The sequence below is a fragment of the Girardinichthys multiradiatus genome, chromosome 23 (genome assembly GCF_021462225.1).
Source record: "Girardinichthys multiradiatus isolate DD_20200921_A chromosome 23, DD_fGirMul_XY1, whole genome shotgun sequence".
NCBI lineage: Eukaryota > Metazoa > Chordata > Actinopteri > Cyprinodontiformes > Goodeidae > Girardinichthys > Girardinichthys multiradiatus.
Genome location: NC_061815.1, coordinates 22,375,701 through 22,391,311, shown reverse-complemented (window position 1 = coordinate 22,391,311; position 15,611 = coordinate 22,375,701). Strand labels below are relative to the sequence as shown.

Genomic DNA, 15,611 nt, shown 5'->3' with positions numbered 1-15,611 from the left:
GTTAACATTTCTAAAAGTGCATCTGAAAAACATTCTTTGATATGATTGATACCAACTTCTAACAGTGTGATTAAAGTTGGGGGGGGGGTGAAATAAACGCATCTGTCAATTAAATCTTAAGGCAAAACCCCACCTGGAGGAGGAATTTCAGCTATTTTTATGCTCATTAATTTGATGCAGCTGTTTGAACTGGATCATTAGCAGCTGAAATCCAGACAGCAGAGACTTCATTTTCCTATATGTCTGAGCTTTTCCACCAGCAGAGATTGTAACTCCCAGAGGAGTCAGAAGCAGGTCAGACCTTTAAATGAGACCTTAAAGACCAGCCTCATTGCCAAAATTCAACAGTGTCAATGGAGCAGCTCGGAGATTTGGATGTTTGTCTGGGTGAAATGAAATTAGAGGCTGGATTTCTTTTAGAGCATCCTAGTAAGTTAAATTCTGCTCCCAGGTTTGGATCATTTTACCTGATTTAACCCACAGTCAATACTAAAAGAAACCTCTGACAAACAGAGGTCGTTCTGGTATGCTTGGGTTGCAAATTACAAGCAGGTTCCCTTGTTTAGCTCTCATGAAAATGTCTGGAAATGTGAAGACGACATCGCCCCTTTGTGGTCGAAGAAGGAACTGCACAGCTTAAAGCCAACAGCTGATTGAAATACAAACGTCTAACTGGATCCAAAGCATTTGTTTCTGACATTTTAGACTAAGACAGCCTAACAGACCCATGAAGTGATATCAGTGGATGTTACAGAGTGTGCTGCATGCTGTGGTCAAGCTACAGTGTTGCAGGAATTAGAAAACCTGTTGGCTTCAAGTGTTGCCAACATGAGTCTGGCTTTAGCAGATGCATGCTCGTATGCTACCATCAAATGATATAAGGCAATACTCTTACATTACAGACAGATGGAAAGAGCACTTAACATTAGCCACTAATGAATACCTAAAGGGGACTATTACTGCTTACCATGTTCTATTAATAAAATGGCTAAACAAAAGAAAACACGATATAGATACATTTCCTGAATATGTTACCATCTTGAGGTTGTCTTCGTCTAGACGTTGTCAGGCTGATTTCCGGTAAAGTCTCCTTATGTGACACCTTTTTGCCTCGTCTTCTCTCCCCCAACTTTCAGCTGCTTTATGTGAAGAGAAAAAGGCATGACGTGACTTCGAAACACATCCCAGGGATACAAGATCTGTTCCTGTGTTCCAGGTGTTGAATTACAGACGTGTTATTGATGGCTGCATCAACCTTGGCTAACAGCGCCAGCCACATTTATTGGTGTGAAAAAAATCCTTTGAAAAGATGAATCTTTCATTGCAGTAAAAGAATTTGACGCTGAACAATTCAACCTGTAATTTGACTACGGTTGTTAAGTGAAGGACAAACTCATTTCTAATAGAATAACCGCTGCCAAAATTATTGGTACAAATCCCTTCAAAAATAAATGTCACTGAAGCATTTTCGTACACTTTACATTTTAGGATGAAAAACAGTATCCACGACTTCCTTTTTCTTCCCTGGGGTATGAAGACGACGGGCCACCAGTCTGGACCCATATTTGTCTTACCAAACAGTGAGCAGGGGGGTTTCTTTCCTACCTTCAAAAACGTAATCGTGTAGTTTATGCTCAACTCTACTGGAACTTTAACTAGAACTGTTCGGTTTGGTCGGACAAGACTCGCATTGCGGTCCAAAATCTGTTGACATCTGACAACTAAAACGTATTTTTAACTGGGTCTTTCAGAAGAATACTGATCTAAATAATAGATCAACATAGAAATGACTCAATCAAACGTCTTCCATGGCAATCTCAGTCCAAAGACCTAAATACTAGAGACAACCCAGAGAGCATCAGCTAAGACCTCGGACTGTGGATGATCGAGAGATCCTCCATGGTCCTGAAAGAAGAAAGGTCATAGATACTTCTCTGCAACCTTATAAAATAAAAGACAAAGAGCTGTCCTACTGGCAAAATGGGGTATATAAAGTACACTGCTGAAAAAAATCAAAGGAGCACTTTGTAAACACATTAGACTTGAAATGAAGAAGAATCATGCTGGATATCCATACTGATGTGGAATGGGTAATGTGTTAGGAATAAAAGGAGGCCACATCATTTGATGAAAATGAAAGTTATCAACCCACAGAGGGCTTGATCTGAAGTCAGCAAGACATTTTAGCTGAAACACCAATGCAGCAGGCTAGTCCAACTTGCTGAAATGTCTCTTGTATGCATGCCTGACAACAGTGGTGCATGCTCCTTATGAGATGACGGATGGTGTCCTGGGGTATCTCCTCTCAGATCCTCACCACAGCATCACTGAGCTCTTGGACAGTCTGAGGTGCAACCTGGCGGCGTCAAATGGACCTAACCATGATGTCCCAGAGATGTTCTGCTGGATTTAGGTCAGGGGAGCATGAAGGTCAGTCAACTGTATCGATTCCTTCATCCTCCAGGAGCTGCCTGCATAGTCTTGATGTATGAGGCCGGGAATTATCATACACCAGGAGGAGCCCAGGACCCACTGCACCAGCAAAGGGTCCAACAATGGGTCTAAGGATTTCATCCCGATACCTAATAGTAGTCAGGGTAGCATCATTCATCCTGTAGATGTCTGTACGTCCCTCCATGAATAAGCATTCTCTGCAGCTTCTCCAGACCTTTTCAAGCTCAGGGTGAACCTGCTCTCACCTACAAAAAGAACAGGGCGCCAGTGCAGAACCTGCCAACTCCAGAGTTCTCTGGCAAATGCCAGTCGAGCCTGGCAACCCCCTCTACTACTGAACTGACCAGATCAATATTCCAGAGGTTTACCTGACTGACTTGCTATTATACTCTGATTAAAAAGGGTTGCTTTAATCTTTTTGAGCAGTGTATTTACACCAATTGTGGAACCTGTAGTTTTAAGAATAAAAATATATCGGACGCCTTCAGGTGTTCCTGCAATAAAAAAAAAACTATTTCTTTGAAGGCTTTTTAACACATGTTTACCAGGACTGGCAGTAACTGTGGCAAGCACTGTACATGATCATCAGATCTCTAAATCCTCTTACCTCTAATAGATGAAAAGCACCCTTGTTCTGGGAAGGTTGGTGTAAGCAGGGTCAACCAGTTTGCGCACTCTGGAGTAGTTAACAAAGCCCCTGATAAACAGCATGAAACCTGAAATCCACAAATGATGAAAGCTGGTTGATACATTTGTGCCAAAAACAGTCTTAAAACTTTTATCACAAATGAATCTGAACCCATCTCACTCACCCAGAGCCAGGAACACCCACCACAGCCAGTACTGTCCATCAAAGTATCCGGGGAAGTAGGTAGAAAACTGCAGAAACAGAAAGATAATTCTGCTATCTAAACATGAAACCATAAAGCATGATGTATCCTTTCTGCTGAACATAAAAGCAGGAACGTAGCTGCAGATGTTAGACATTAAGCTCTTACCCTGACGATGAGAACCCATTTGATGAGGGACAGGCCGAAGCCAGAGATGGCTCCGTATCGACCGGCCGCTGACGTGGTCAAACAGAACGACAAAAAGAAGCCGATCCAGTTGAAGAGGAATGCCACTGGTGACAGAAAAATGTCAAGCATGAGGAATATTTGCTCACACATCTGCATCCAGAAGAGGACGAACAAGGAATGGAAAACATGTGGTGTAATTGTGAAAAGGGAAAAAAAAGGTATAAGTAAGGATAATTTAGAAAATCAGAATAATAATATTAATACACACTAACTGATGACTTACAAACCCAAAAAACTAATAGTACGGTTAGGATTTGTACTTTTCCTGTTTGATCTATTAATGCACTGAGATAAACTCTGCATTTAGGATTCAAAGTATGACTGAATCTAATGTTGCTGTAGTGTTAGCAGTACAACAGTCCTTCTTTATGTAACCGCTGTAGTTAAGTAGCCTAACTGACCAAGAGTAACTACTTAGACCCATATTAGTGATTGTACGGCTCTTACTAACTGCAGTTAGAGGTTCAGTCAATCCATCCATGTTAAACTTTTAAATATCTAATAGTAACGTTTTCCAGATACACAGTACTTACTGTGCTGTGAAAAAGTATATACCACCTTACAGATTTCTCTTCATGCTTTTTTTTGTCACAATAAACTAATTATAACATAAAAGTTAAGTACAAAAATTCTAAATGCTAACTTCATATAAACATTTCACTTATTGAGCAAAAACAGCAACGCAAAACAACAGTAAATGTGGAAAACCCGAGTCAGAAACACATCACAAAGCTGTGGTTAATGAGTCTTAAACGCTCGTGCTGCATCTCAGACTGAAGATCTCTGGTCTCAGTCACTGTAATGTTAAACAGGTCATCAGACCTTCCAGATCAAAACAGTGGTCCATTTCTGTCAAAAACACTTCAGATCTGCCATCAGAAGTGGACCGCTGCTTTGACAGGACAGGTCATGAGGTTACAGTTCTCTCGCTGGGATCTGAAGCTCTTGATCTCCGCTTAAAACAGAACAGCTGGAGGTACAAGATGCCTCCTCACTCTACATCAGTTTGCCAATGAACAATGAAGATTTTAGACCACGTCTTACTGAAGAAAGTGAGCATGAAGATGCCGTCGTTTCCTATCCGCAGCTGGTCAGCGTCCTCAAAGTCATCTCTGGCCACAAAGTCTTCTTCCTGCAACAACAGCAGCACATCCGTTCCAATCTCTTCTGCTTACATCTGCTTTCTTCTAATACAGTGATACTCTTTGCGCGGCTCGTCGTGCTTGATCTTGCAGCTCGCAGCTCATAATCCTATATAACTACAACACAGCAAAATCAATACATTTTTACGACGTAGCTTCTTAACGGCATGTTCACATAACTGCCACGCTTGATGCCTGACGTGAAACCAGCGCACATCCTCGGCAGCGTTTTAACATCATGCGCAAAATGGATCGATTTCTAATAAAAAAGGGACACAAAACAGATGGACAGAGCCACAGTGTTGTAAAGAACACGGAAGATAACGATTCAGAGGACGAAGAAGATGAAATTCAACACGAAGATGACGCAGGAGAGGGGACGAGCAGGCAGGTGCACATCCACAATAAAAAGCGAAAAGTACGTAGAATACAAGACGAGCACAGAAAATTTCAGGACAAATGGACGGACGAATTTTTATTTGTTCTTCACGGCAAGAATCCACTGTGCTTAATATGCAAACAAACCCGTGCTGGTTTCAAACGAAGTAACTTAGAGCGCCATTTCAATACCACGCATCAAACATCCGATGAAAGTTATCCACCTGGCAGCGAACTCAGAAAGAGAAAAATAACACAGCTTACCGAATCGCTTCAGGAACAACAAAACCTTATCCACAGGACAACTTCTACAGCAGAACGTTTAACAGAGGCCTCTTTGGAGATCGCTTGGATTTTGGCAAGAGCTAAAAAGCCATTCTTGGACTCTGAGATAGTGAAAGACTGCTTTTTAGCCTCAGCAGAAATAATGTTTTCAGACTTTGACAACAAGGATGCAATTCTTCAACAAATAAAAGCCTTACAACTGTCTGATTCAACACCAATGAGAAGGATGGAGGATATTGGACGAGGCATACGTGACCAGCTGCTGACTGACCTGCGTGCAGCGCCGCGTTTCAGCATCGCGCTGGATGAAAGCAGGGATATCACCGATAATACGCAGCTGTGTTTGGGTGAGGTTCCCCAAAGAAAACACCTTCAAGGAGGAAATGTTGTGCTTGCTTCCCCTTCTTGGCCAAACCAGAAGTGAGGATGTTCTGAATGCACTCCTGATTTTTTTTCAACAAAATCATCTCAGCTGGTCCAAACTTTCAAGTGTTTGTACTGATGGTGCCCCAAGCATACGAGGCAAAGAAAAGGGTCTTGTTGGCATCATGAATAAGAGAGATGACATGCCTAAATTCCTCAGTTTTCATTGTATTATCTGTCAGCAGGCCCTTGTATCAAAGCTCAGAAATAATAACTTTGAAAATGTAATGCAAACTGTTGTGCCTGTGGTAAACTATATTGTTTCAAGAGCACTAAACCACAGACAGTTCAGACAGTTAATAGAAGACTATAACACAGAGTACAGTGATTTAGTGATGCACAGTGAAGTACGGTGGCCGTCTCGTGGAAAGGTGCTTCAGCGGTTTCTCAGCCTCCTTCCTGAAATTTGCACCTTCTTGGAGAGTAAAGGGAAACATCAGCCTGAGTTAAAAGATCCACATTGGATCATACAGCTGGCCTTTCTAACAGATATTACCAGTCACCTGAACTCTCTCAACTTGCAGCTCCAAGGAAGAGACAAGCTGCCAAGTGACATGATGAGAGCAATCAGGGCATTCCAGAACAAAATAACTGCTTAGTGGATACCTGACAAAGACCTCACCCACTTCCCAAGACTGAAAGAAAAAACCACAAATGATCCTACTCTGCAGCAGCACTTCGGCTACAGTGGTTTTGTTGAAGTTTTGAAGGAGTTAAGCAGGGAGTTTGAATCCAGATTCAGTGATGTGAATCAACATAAGGGAATTTTTTATTTAATTGAAAATCCCTTTCATGTGGATGTATCCTCTCTTGGTCCAACCATCACGCAGCTCTGCCCTAACAGCCGTGCCTCTCTTGAAAGTGAAATAATTGACCTGCAAGCAAATGACATTCTCCAAGCTGAACTCAAGAGCAGGTGTTGGCCTCTTCTGGAGCTTGGTTTCTGAAGAAGACTTTCCCATCTTAAAACCACTTGCACAGAAGGTGATGTCCTTCTTTGTGAGCACATACACATGTGAGTGAACATTTTCAACCATGAACATTATCAAGAAGAAACAGAGAAACAGACCGACCAATGCTCACCTTGAATGCCTCACTATAATAGCAACAACAAGCTACAAATACAACGTTAAGAAGGTTAAGGACATGCTTGCCAGCTTCCGCTCTTCCCTGTATTAAGGTAAATAAACCCACTTTAATAATTAAAGTGGGTTCTGTATCAATCTGGATGGAACATGTGGGGATTCATGCTGACTGGGCTGTTTTTATTGTGGGGTAGCCAGTATTTATGGAAAACGGTCTATTCATGTCAGTGACTTGGCAAATTGCCGTAACAGTAGGTCTCCTCTTGACCTTGGTCTGCTAATATGGCTCCTGTGAAAAAATTAGTGAGTATCACTGTTCTAATATTACAGAGAGAAGAAGAGATATACCGAGACTCTTCCAGCGACCAGGGGGACGGCAGCCTCTGCTTTGCTTCTCTCAGCCTCATCGTAGGAGGGTAAAGTGGTGGCAACGTTGTACGACGGCGGGTTGGGGAATCTTCCTCCATCTTCCTTGTATTCAAAGAAAGCTGTGGATGTAACGAGTTAAAGACTTTTCAACCAGCAACATGGCTGTCATCAAATTGTTTGACTGTAAAAGGAAACTTACAATTGAACAGTAAAATTAAAGGATTTCTTTTCATCCTTTTTTCTTGCCTTTTGCAACTTCTGCCAACACATCGGAGGTTGAATTTGTTCGCAAACATAAATAAGACTGCTTAAAATTTGCTTTTTGTTGCAGAAGTTAAGCATCATAAATTTCAGCTCTTTAATTTATAAGCTTTGTTCTTATAAGAAGGGTCTTTTGAAGCACTGGATTGGTTTACGTGCAGGCAGCATCGATCAGTTACATTCAACTATATTAATATATCAAGATTTTATCAGTCCCATTAAATATTAATCAGTCACTTATCCTCTGAAAAATCCATCTAGAGGAGGAGTTCTTCCCTAATCGAAGAGGTAATTGTAATTTATTTCAATCAATCACATTTAATTAATTAAAATAAATAACTGGGGGACTCTGACAGATGATGAATAGCCTGTTGGCTATCTCTGTGTGCTGTCCATGATATATAAAAAAAAAGACAAGCACCCTAAATCAATAAATAAATGGGATCCAGGCTTATATTCCTTACTCTGTCTGATCTCTATTTAATTAAGTTAAAGAAACATAGAAAACATTAAATAAATGAAATTCTTAGAGAGAAATGTGACTGACTCAGAATAAACAACTAAAATATCATCTAAGCTGTTTGCATTGCATGCATTTGAGTTACATCTAACTTTACTTAATTTTACATTAAATCTGAGAGAAAATTGTGGGAAGAGAAAAGTTAGGGGAATGACCTTTGGGGTCGTTAGCTTCTCACACAGAAAAGCTGTTGGAAAACGACAAGAGAGAGCCTGATTTCTGTGTGTGATGGCTGGCGACTGTCTTGGAAACGGCTCGTTGCTCCTCTTGGGTCCCATTCTTGGCTGGAGCCTCTGTCTTCCTGGGGAGACCGGCTGTGTGTTCTTGCTAAATGACTTGTCTTTAAGTGCTTAAGAGGGTTTTCAGTTTTTTATTTCTTCTATATTAACTTGTTATACACAGCCAGAGGCTGGTGAGAACAGCCATTTTGTTTCAGCCTGTACATATTTTGTAAATACCAGGAAACATGACGGATCATTCTGGAAGCTTTTTCAGCTTTTTCCTAACAGAAAGGTCTCAAAAATACTGATATCCTGAAAGTTTTGTGACATCATCTGTAGAATAAGAGGTTAATTTGATAAGATTTAAGGTCGTGGCAAACGTATTTTCAAACTCACAGTTAAACGTCTGTGAAGCTCAGATCTGAGGTGTTAACACTACATACAACACTAACAGTTTGGACACTGGTTTTAAAGCAAAGGGACTATTCTGCAATGAAAAGAACCTCAATCTGCATCTGATGACAAACAAAAGCTAAGAATTACTGGTTAACCAGCGCCGGTTTGGGACTGGCTGCTGACACACACACAAATCGTCTTTCACTTCTCTTTAAAATCCAAAGCAGCTGATGAGAATTCAAAAATGATCTACAGCAGGAAGAACTGCATTAGCAGTGGACACGTCCATTAAGGCTCATGCTCTGCCCATAAAAGCCAAGACTTTTATCTGGGTCATCTGGCTCTCATCCAGGAGTCCTCCTTTGTGCTGTTCGAACACTAACAGCACCAGTTAAAATCAATTAGCTCGTCCAGGAAGAGCTGCAGGCTGCACCTACTTATGCAACACGCTGGTTGACCTATACCCTCTTAAGATGTGAGGTTAGACCCATGACACTAGCTCCACCCTGATTTCCTCTCCTTTCGTAATATATAATCTAGGAAAAAGGAGAATGCCAAACTACATTCACAATTCTAATTCAGCCATTTCATCAAGGCTTTTTTTTCTTTCTTCCATATTTACATTTAACTGATCAATATTTCATTCATATCTATTTGAATATTCAGATCACAGTAACAGTATTTACTAACTTTATAGAAAACAAGAACTGTCTCGGCTACAATACTGTAGCTGGGCTTTCTGTTCTTTGCAAAAATAATTACTCTTAGTAAAGAGATATGTTTACTCCTGTTTGCTCTCCATTTTCTAAGACTCTTTCACTTTAGGTGGGGAGTTATCATACAATGGTATCAATAGGATTGAGACAATAAAAAGGGTGGTGCCTGACGGTTCGAGGAAAAAAGTAGCGTCTTTCCTAACCTGCATTAGCTGCAGCAATGCTGCTGTAGGGTGGTGGTGCATCCTGGCCAGGGCTCTCCTGGGAAGGCTGGGCCGGCTCCTCCGCATTCACCAGCTGTTCAAACAGGAATACACAAAGATGTACTATTTAGTCTGAATAAAACAAACTATGGTGCAGACCGTATAGTAATTATGTGGGAAGGAAAAACATCACCATACTATCTATAACATGATGACATTTAATGTAAATTGCTTTATTTCTCTCATATAGTCCTATTGATCATCACGTTGTAGCCATCTAGAGAAGATATACGTTTGCTTTAAGCCGTAACATTTTGTTATTAGTCAGGACTACTTTCTGGTTTCCTTCATCTTGAGGAGGAACATTGCAAAACCAAAAGTCATTTAATCTGTTATTGAATTTGTAAACACTTTCACCTAACAACATAAATACAAAATGACACTTTTAATGAGTTTAACTACATACCATATAATGTGGAGCGAAATGGGCTTAAAATTGTATTGGGATATTTGGGGGCATTTTTGCGATTGCTAAAAAGGTGTAATAATTTTGGTAACAGATTGTACGGTTGCAACATGCATGGAACAATCCCAATAAAGTGTTTAGTTTTGGGTGTTTGCAGACAGTTTTAGTTAGTTTGATGTCATTATTCCTAATATATATATATATATATATATATATTAAGTCCTGATAACAGTAAACAATACAATAATTTCTCATCCTTTATCCCAATATGTGAGAGAGGGCTGGCGGGCTCAGTACATTGTTTCCATCGTGTTCCTGTTTTTGCCCAAACTGAATCACTATATCAAAGTAACTCCAAGCATCAGATGATTAACTCATGTTCTTTTTCAAGCTTACCAACCAGAGAAGTCTGTACAATTTGATCATTACTTACTTAAAACACTTAGTGCATAATATAGTTTGGCGCTGGTGGATGACATCATCTACAATTTAATGAGCAAATAATAAAAATAAATTCCTGAAAAATCCTAAAATAAGATAGAAATATCGCTCTGTAGTGTTTTGGAGGCTCTGTCTGATTAAATGACTTGCTCTGATATTAACATACTTGTATTCTGTATAAAATGCTTCTAGAGGCTCCCTATCGGACTGAAGCTGCTTAGATAGATTGTGCCTCACGGTGGCCTTTAATGGAAGAATATAAACAAAAATACATGAATAAATTACTCCTCAGGAAGTCGTTCCTTATTTGCTTTTCGGTTTTTGTACATAAAGTTCACACCGACATACGTTTTAGATCTCGGACTCATTATATATCTCATAGATGTGCACCAAAAAAATAGAGCAGACTGTTGCAAATGAATAACCGCAACATTTTATGATCACCTTTATTTCCGAATAGCTTCATGCTGCATTTTTTTCCCCCACCGTTATGAAATGTCCATGAAGTTAACGTTGCAGTCAGGACTGCGTTAATGTTCAGGCCAGCTAACGCCGCCAGTAACCGCTTAGCCTAAAACAAACACGCTAGCTTTATTTTTACGTAATAATAACAACACTATCCGAGTCTGAAGGGGTGCAGTTTTGTGTAAAATACAGTTAACCTTTTAATCGTCACAAAGGGCCTCCACCCGTAAACAAACGCTCGGTCGCCTCAGCTTCTAGTTTCGCACACTGACAGCTAGCTGTTAGCAGCATTTCAGCGAGCCAACAACCTGTTACCTACCTCCTGATATCTGACGTTACTGTTTTGTTCTGCCATCATGGAAGATGAGCTAAATATTTCAAACGTCCCCCTCCGACTTCAGACTGTGAAAATAACCCTGGGTTAAAACGAATCCTGCCCACGGAGAATCAGAAATGCGAGATTTCCTCGTCCTAGTCGGCCATCTCCTTCCTTCCTCCTTAGAGCTGAGAACGGTTCGGAAGATGCGTTCAAGGGCTGTCTTTAAATTCCCCTCTCAAGTCATCCGTAAAATACGATTCCTAACAATCAGCACACACATCTAAATAATATTGAAAGGTAGATAAATGTTTGAATATAGAAGAGTACAGGGTGTTATTCTTGAATGAAAAACATTTAACTCAACAAAGAGCTTGTGTTTTGAGCTGCTTTCTCCTACACACATCTGGGCGAGGAGCACCGAAAGGCAACACGAGCCGTTTGGTCATGTGATCTAAGCACAGATGGAAAACCAAGACACACAAGAAATATGTAAATCACGTATTTTATTACAAAGAACATAAATGACAGGAGGCTGTATAGACAACTTATCAACCTGCACAGGTACCATTAAAAATAGTAGTGTGAATGTTCACTACTATCTCTAAACGGCGGTAAAAGAGTACGAGGAATGATTGGAGTGTAATTTTATTAGAAATGCCTCATATTCCATAAATGAGGTCTCTTTACTTCAGCTGCGATAAAGGTGTTTCCACCAGCCTGTTGTGCACATGCATCATCCCTGCAAAAACAAGCAAAATTCAACATATTTTGTGGTAAAGTGCCTTGAAAAGAATTAAACTTTTTAACATTTAGTAACATTATAAGTGACATTTCAGTTTATTTTACTGGGATTTTGTATCATAGACCAACATAAAGTTGGGCATATTGGTGAAGAAGTGTAGTGTGCATTTTTATACACTGTACAACCAATGCAATTACAGCTGCAGGTCTTGAGGTATGTCTCGATCAACTAGATTTAGGTCTGGACTTTGACTGGGTATTTTTTAACACGTAAATATGCTGTGATCCAATTTATCCAAGTGTTGCTCTGGCTGTATGTTTAGGGTTGATGTCCTGTTGGTAGGTGAGCTTCCGCTCCAATCTAAAGCCCAAGATTTCTTTGAGGATCACCCTGTATTTAGCTCCATCGCATCTTCTCATCGATTATAAGTAGCTTTCTTGTCCCTGCTAAAGAAAAGCATCCCTACAGGCTAATGCCGCCAACACCGTGCATCATCATTTTGGTCTCATCTGAGCAAACGTCTTATGCATTATTTGTGGCAAGCTTTAAGCTGGAACTTTTATGGTTTTTTTTCCATAGTGGCTTTGTTTTTACCACGCTTTAATATAGACCATATTTATTAAGGGCATGACTAACAGTTGTCCCGTCAACAGATCATCACATCTGAGCTGTGGTTCTCTGCAGTTCTTCCAGAGTCACCATGGTTTTCTACACTGCTTATCTGATAAATGCTGTTCTTGCATGGCCAGTCAGTTTATGTGAACATTGTGGTTTAGTCGTACCTTTGAAGTACTTGACAGTCTTGACCCGCAACTCCAGGGTGGCATCTTCGTCACATACAAAAACAGTCTGTGGGTGCTGCTGGAAGGCAGACACTGTCCACATGTGATTGACACCTTCTTCTATTGCTTTGTACAAAGCAAAGGCCTTGTGTGCTCCAGTGATAAGAATCATGACCTGACAAAAAAGAAAATGTGACCCGGTCAGAAATCAATACACTGTTTGGAACCACAAAGTTAATCTCTGATCATCGACAGAACCAGAAAGGGGAAAATCACAAACAGCATGATGAATGTGTGTTGTTCAAAAAGGCTCCTAACCTCTTTTGCATCCATGACAGTACCCACTCCCACCGTCAGTGCCATGGTGGGCACTTTTGAGAGATCTCCATCGAAGAATCGAGCGTTGGCCATAATTGTGTCCTTTGCCAGTGTCTTCACTCTGGTTCTGGAAACCAGGCTTGAACCAGGCTCATTGAAGGCAATGTGGCCATCAGGTCCAATTCCTACAACAAAATGTGAGGATTTGTTTTATTTTCATCTTTCTTTAACCATGACACGATTAAACAAGGGATTAAAGTATTTTACTATCAAAGCTGTTTCCTCCTGACCTCCAACAAACAACTCAATCCCTCCGGCCTCTGCTATCTTTTCCTCAAAGGAGCTGCACTCTGCTTGGAGGTCAGCTGCATTTCCATCAAGAATGTGAGTGTTCTCTGCTCTAATATCGATGTGCTTGAAGAAGTTGTTCCACATAAAGGAGTGGTAGCTCTCAGGGTGCTCTCTGGGAAGTCCTACAGCATGGGTTCATGACAATTTCCTCAACAAAATCATAAAGAGAACTTCTCAAAGCTGAGACAAACAAAGATCAGGACTCACCAACATATTCGTCCATGTTGAAGGTTTTCACAAACTCGAAGGAGATTTCTCCATTTTTGTAGTATTCAATCAGCTTCTTGTAACATCCTAAAGGAGTGCTTCCTGAAGAGAGGGGAGAATTTGTCAAACTAACACAGTAGACAGCAGAAAAGAAAGTCCATAATTGTATTTGATGCACCGGCTTGCCATGGAGCCACGTGACGCCTAAATTTACAGAATACATTACCTTTGCCAAAGTATTTATACCTTTTCATCTTTTTCACATTTCGTCACAAACTTCACTTTAACACAAAAGGTGCATAATTGTGACATGGAAGAAAAATCATATGTGGTTGTATTTTATTTCTTTCCACATACAAATCTGAAATGTGTGGTATGCATTGACATTAAGCCCCCTCTTACTCCAATACCCCTTAATAAAATCTGGGTCAGGAAAAGCTGGTGTTACATAGAAAAAACACTATGTGTCGTGGAAAGCTAACTATTCCCATGTTGAAGCATGGTGGTGGCAGCATCATACAGTGGGGATAATTATTAATATATTATTACCATTAATCATTTTCCTTCCCTATCAATACTTTGTGTTGATCTGTCACCAAAAAAAAAAATCCCAATTAAACACCTTGACGTTTGTGGTTGTCACTTTAGAAGAAAGAAAAATTCAAGAAGAATGAGTATTTCTGCAAGGCACTGTAAGGCAGGCTGAGTAGATTTTTGCTTTGGGCCATACATTTCCAGGACTGTCGATGAAACAACTGACAAAAGAATGGTTTTTGAATCCAGGATTAGCTATCACATCAGTGGGTTTTAACTGGACCTTTTGTCCAGTGGAAAACATAATTCGCAGTTTTTTTTTTTTTTTTTTTGCCATCGTTGCCTATTATCTGTCGTCAGCAGCTGTGGGAGATGAAGAAGGCAATTAAAGCACTGATCCATCAGGAAAAAATGAACAGAACATGAGCGATGGCTGCCTCCTCCTACCTGTGGGGAGTCCTAATGTGAAGAAGTTGTTGGGTCCAGGTTTGAAGTGTAAAATCTTGTTTCTAATGTACTTTGCAGCCCACTCGCTCGCCTGGTCGTAGTCATTCAGGATGATCAGCTTCATCGTCCTGGAGGAGAAAACAACAGTTTCTCCTGTTTGAATAATTTCAGCAGCGACGCAGCTCTGCAAACACTCCTAAATCAGACTTTAGACTCATCGAGATAACCCCATCATTCAGCAATATACCGCCTCATTTAAGACTGCGTGTCCCTTTAAGAGAGTGGAAAAACAAGCGTCGTGACGCCTTTATTGCACCTTTTTATTCAAATCTGTTAATTTCCAGGTATACATTAGTTATTAGAAATAAAATAGTGCGCTTTACCTCTGTCTTCAGCTGTCAGTCGGAACAAGAACAGAAATCCGGATGGATCATGTGATCTCCTCGGACGGACCAGCCTACTCCGAACCCAACAGCCCCTTAAAGCTAAAGCGCCGAAATTTATTGGCGTCTCCGTTTGGCACTTTAATAAAATGATCTGAAGAAGTTATGTGAAACGGCCAAATGGCCAGTGTCTCTATATGCTGCGAAAGTAACATATAGACCCACTTTTCCCAACTAAAGATTGAAATGATCGCGCTTTATTCTTTTAAAAATAGGTCAGGCTCAGTCAGATTGGATGGAGAGCATCTGTGAACATGTTTTCAAGTCAATCCTTTTATTGCAGGTCTAGCTGGATGCTTAGGGTCATTGTCCTGCTGGAAGATGAACCTCCGCCCCTGTTTCAGGTCCTTTACAGCCTCATGTCAGGTTTTCTAACCCTATTACACAATACAGGTCCTTCTCAAAATATTAGCATATTGTTATAAAGTTCATTATTTTCCATAATGTCATGATGAAAATTTAACATTCATATATTTTAGATTCATTGCACACTAACTGAAATATTTCAGGTCTTTTATTGTCTTAATATGGATGATTTTGGCATACAACTCATGAAAACCTGAG

The 15,611-nt window shown here is 40.4% G+C and overlaps 2 protein-coding genes across 3 annotated transcripts; both read right to left on the bottom strand.

The window, feature by feature from the left end:
- Nucleotides 1-169: 169 nt before the first annotated feature.
- On the bottom strand, nucleotides 170-11,421 carry ndfip1 (Nedd4 family interacting protein 1). Of its 2 annotated transcripts, none has more exons than XM_047353709.1 (8): nucleotides 11,224-11,421; nucleotides 9,533-9,626; nucleotides 7,195-7,334; nucleotides 4,578-4,665; nucleotides 3,453-3,577; nucleotides 3,267-3,333; nucleotides 3,062-3,170; nucleotides 170-1,139 (listed from the first exon to the last, which is right to left on the bottom strand). In XM_047353709.1, exons 1-7 carry the CDS (start codon nucleotides 11,260-11,262, stop codon nucleotides 3,064-3,066), a joined length of 660 nt encoding a protein of 219 aa, XP_047209665.1. In that variant the 5' UTR covers nucleotides 11,263-11,421; the 3' UTR covers nucleotides 170-1,139; nucleotides 3,062-3,063. The 2 variants fall into 2 exon arrangements, with proteins under 2 accessions (XP_047209665.1, XP_047209666.1); XM_047353710.1 differs by having other exon boundaries at nucleotides 170-1,136.
- A 288-nt stretch (nucleotides 11,422-11,709) lies between these two features.
- gnpda1 (glucosamine-6-phosphate deaminase 1) lies at nucleotides 11,710-15,139 on the bottom strand. The gene is made up of 7 exons (XM_047353854.1): nucleotides 14,988-15,139; nucleotides 14,605-14,732; nucleotides 13,624-13,725; nucleotides 13,356-13,538; nucleotides 13,066-13,250; nucleotides 12,748-12,922; nucleotides 11,710-11,962 (listed from the first exon to the last, which is right to left on the bottom strand). The coding sequence occupies exons 2-7, from the start codon at nucleotides 14,726-14,728 to the stop codon at nucleotides 11,907-11,909; spliced, it is 825 nt and encodes a 274-aa protein (XP_047209810.1). The 5' UTR covers nucleotides 14,729-14,732; nucleotides 14,988-15,139; the 3' UTR covers nucleotides 11,710-11,906.
- Between the last annotated feature and the right edge of the window lie 472 nt (nucleotides 15,140-15,611).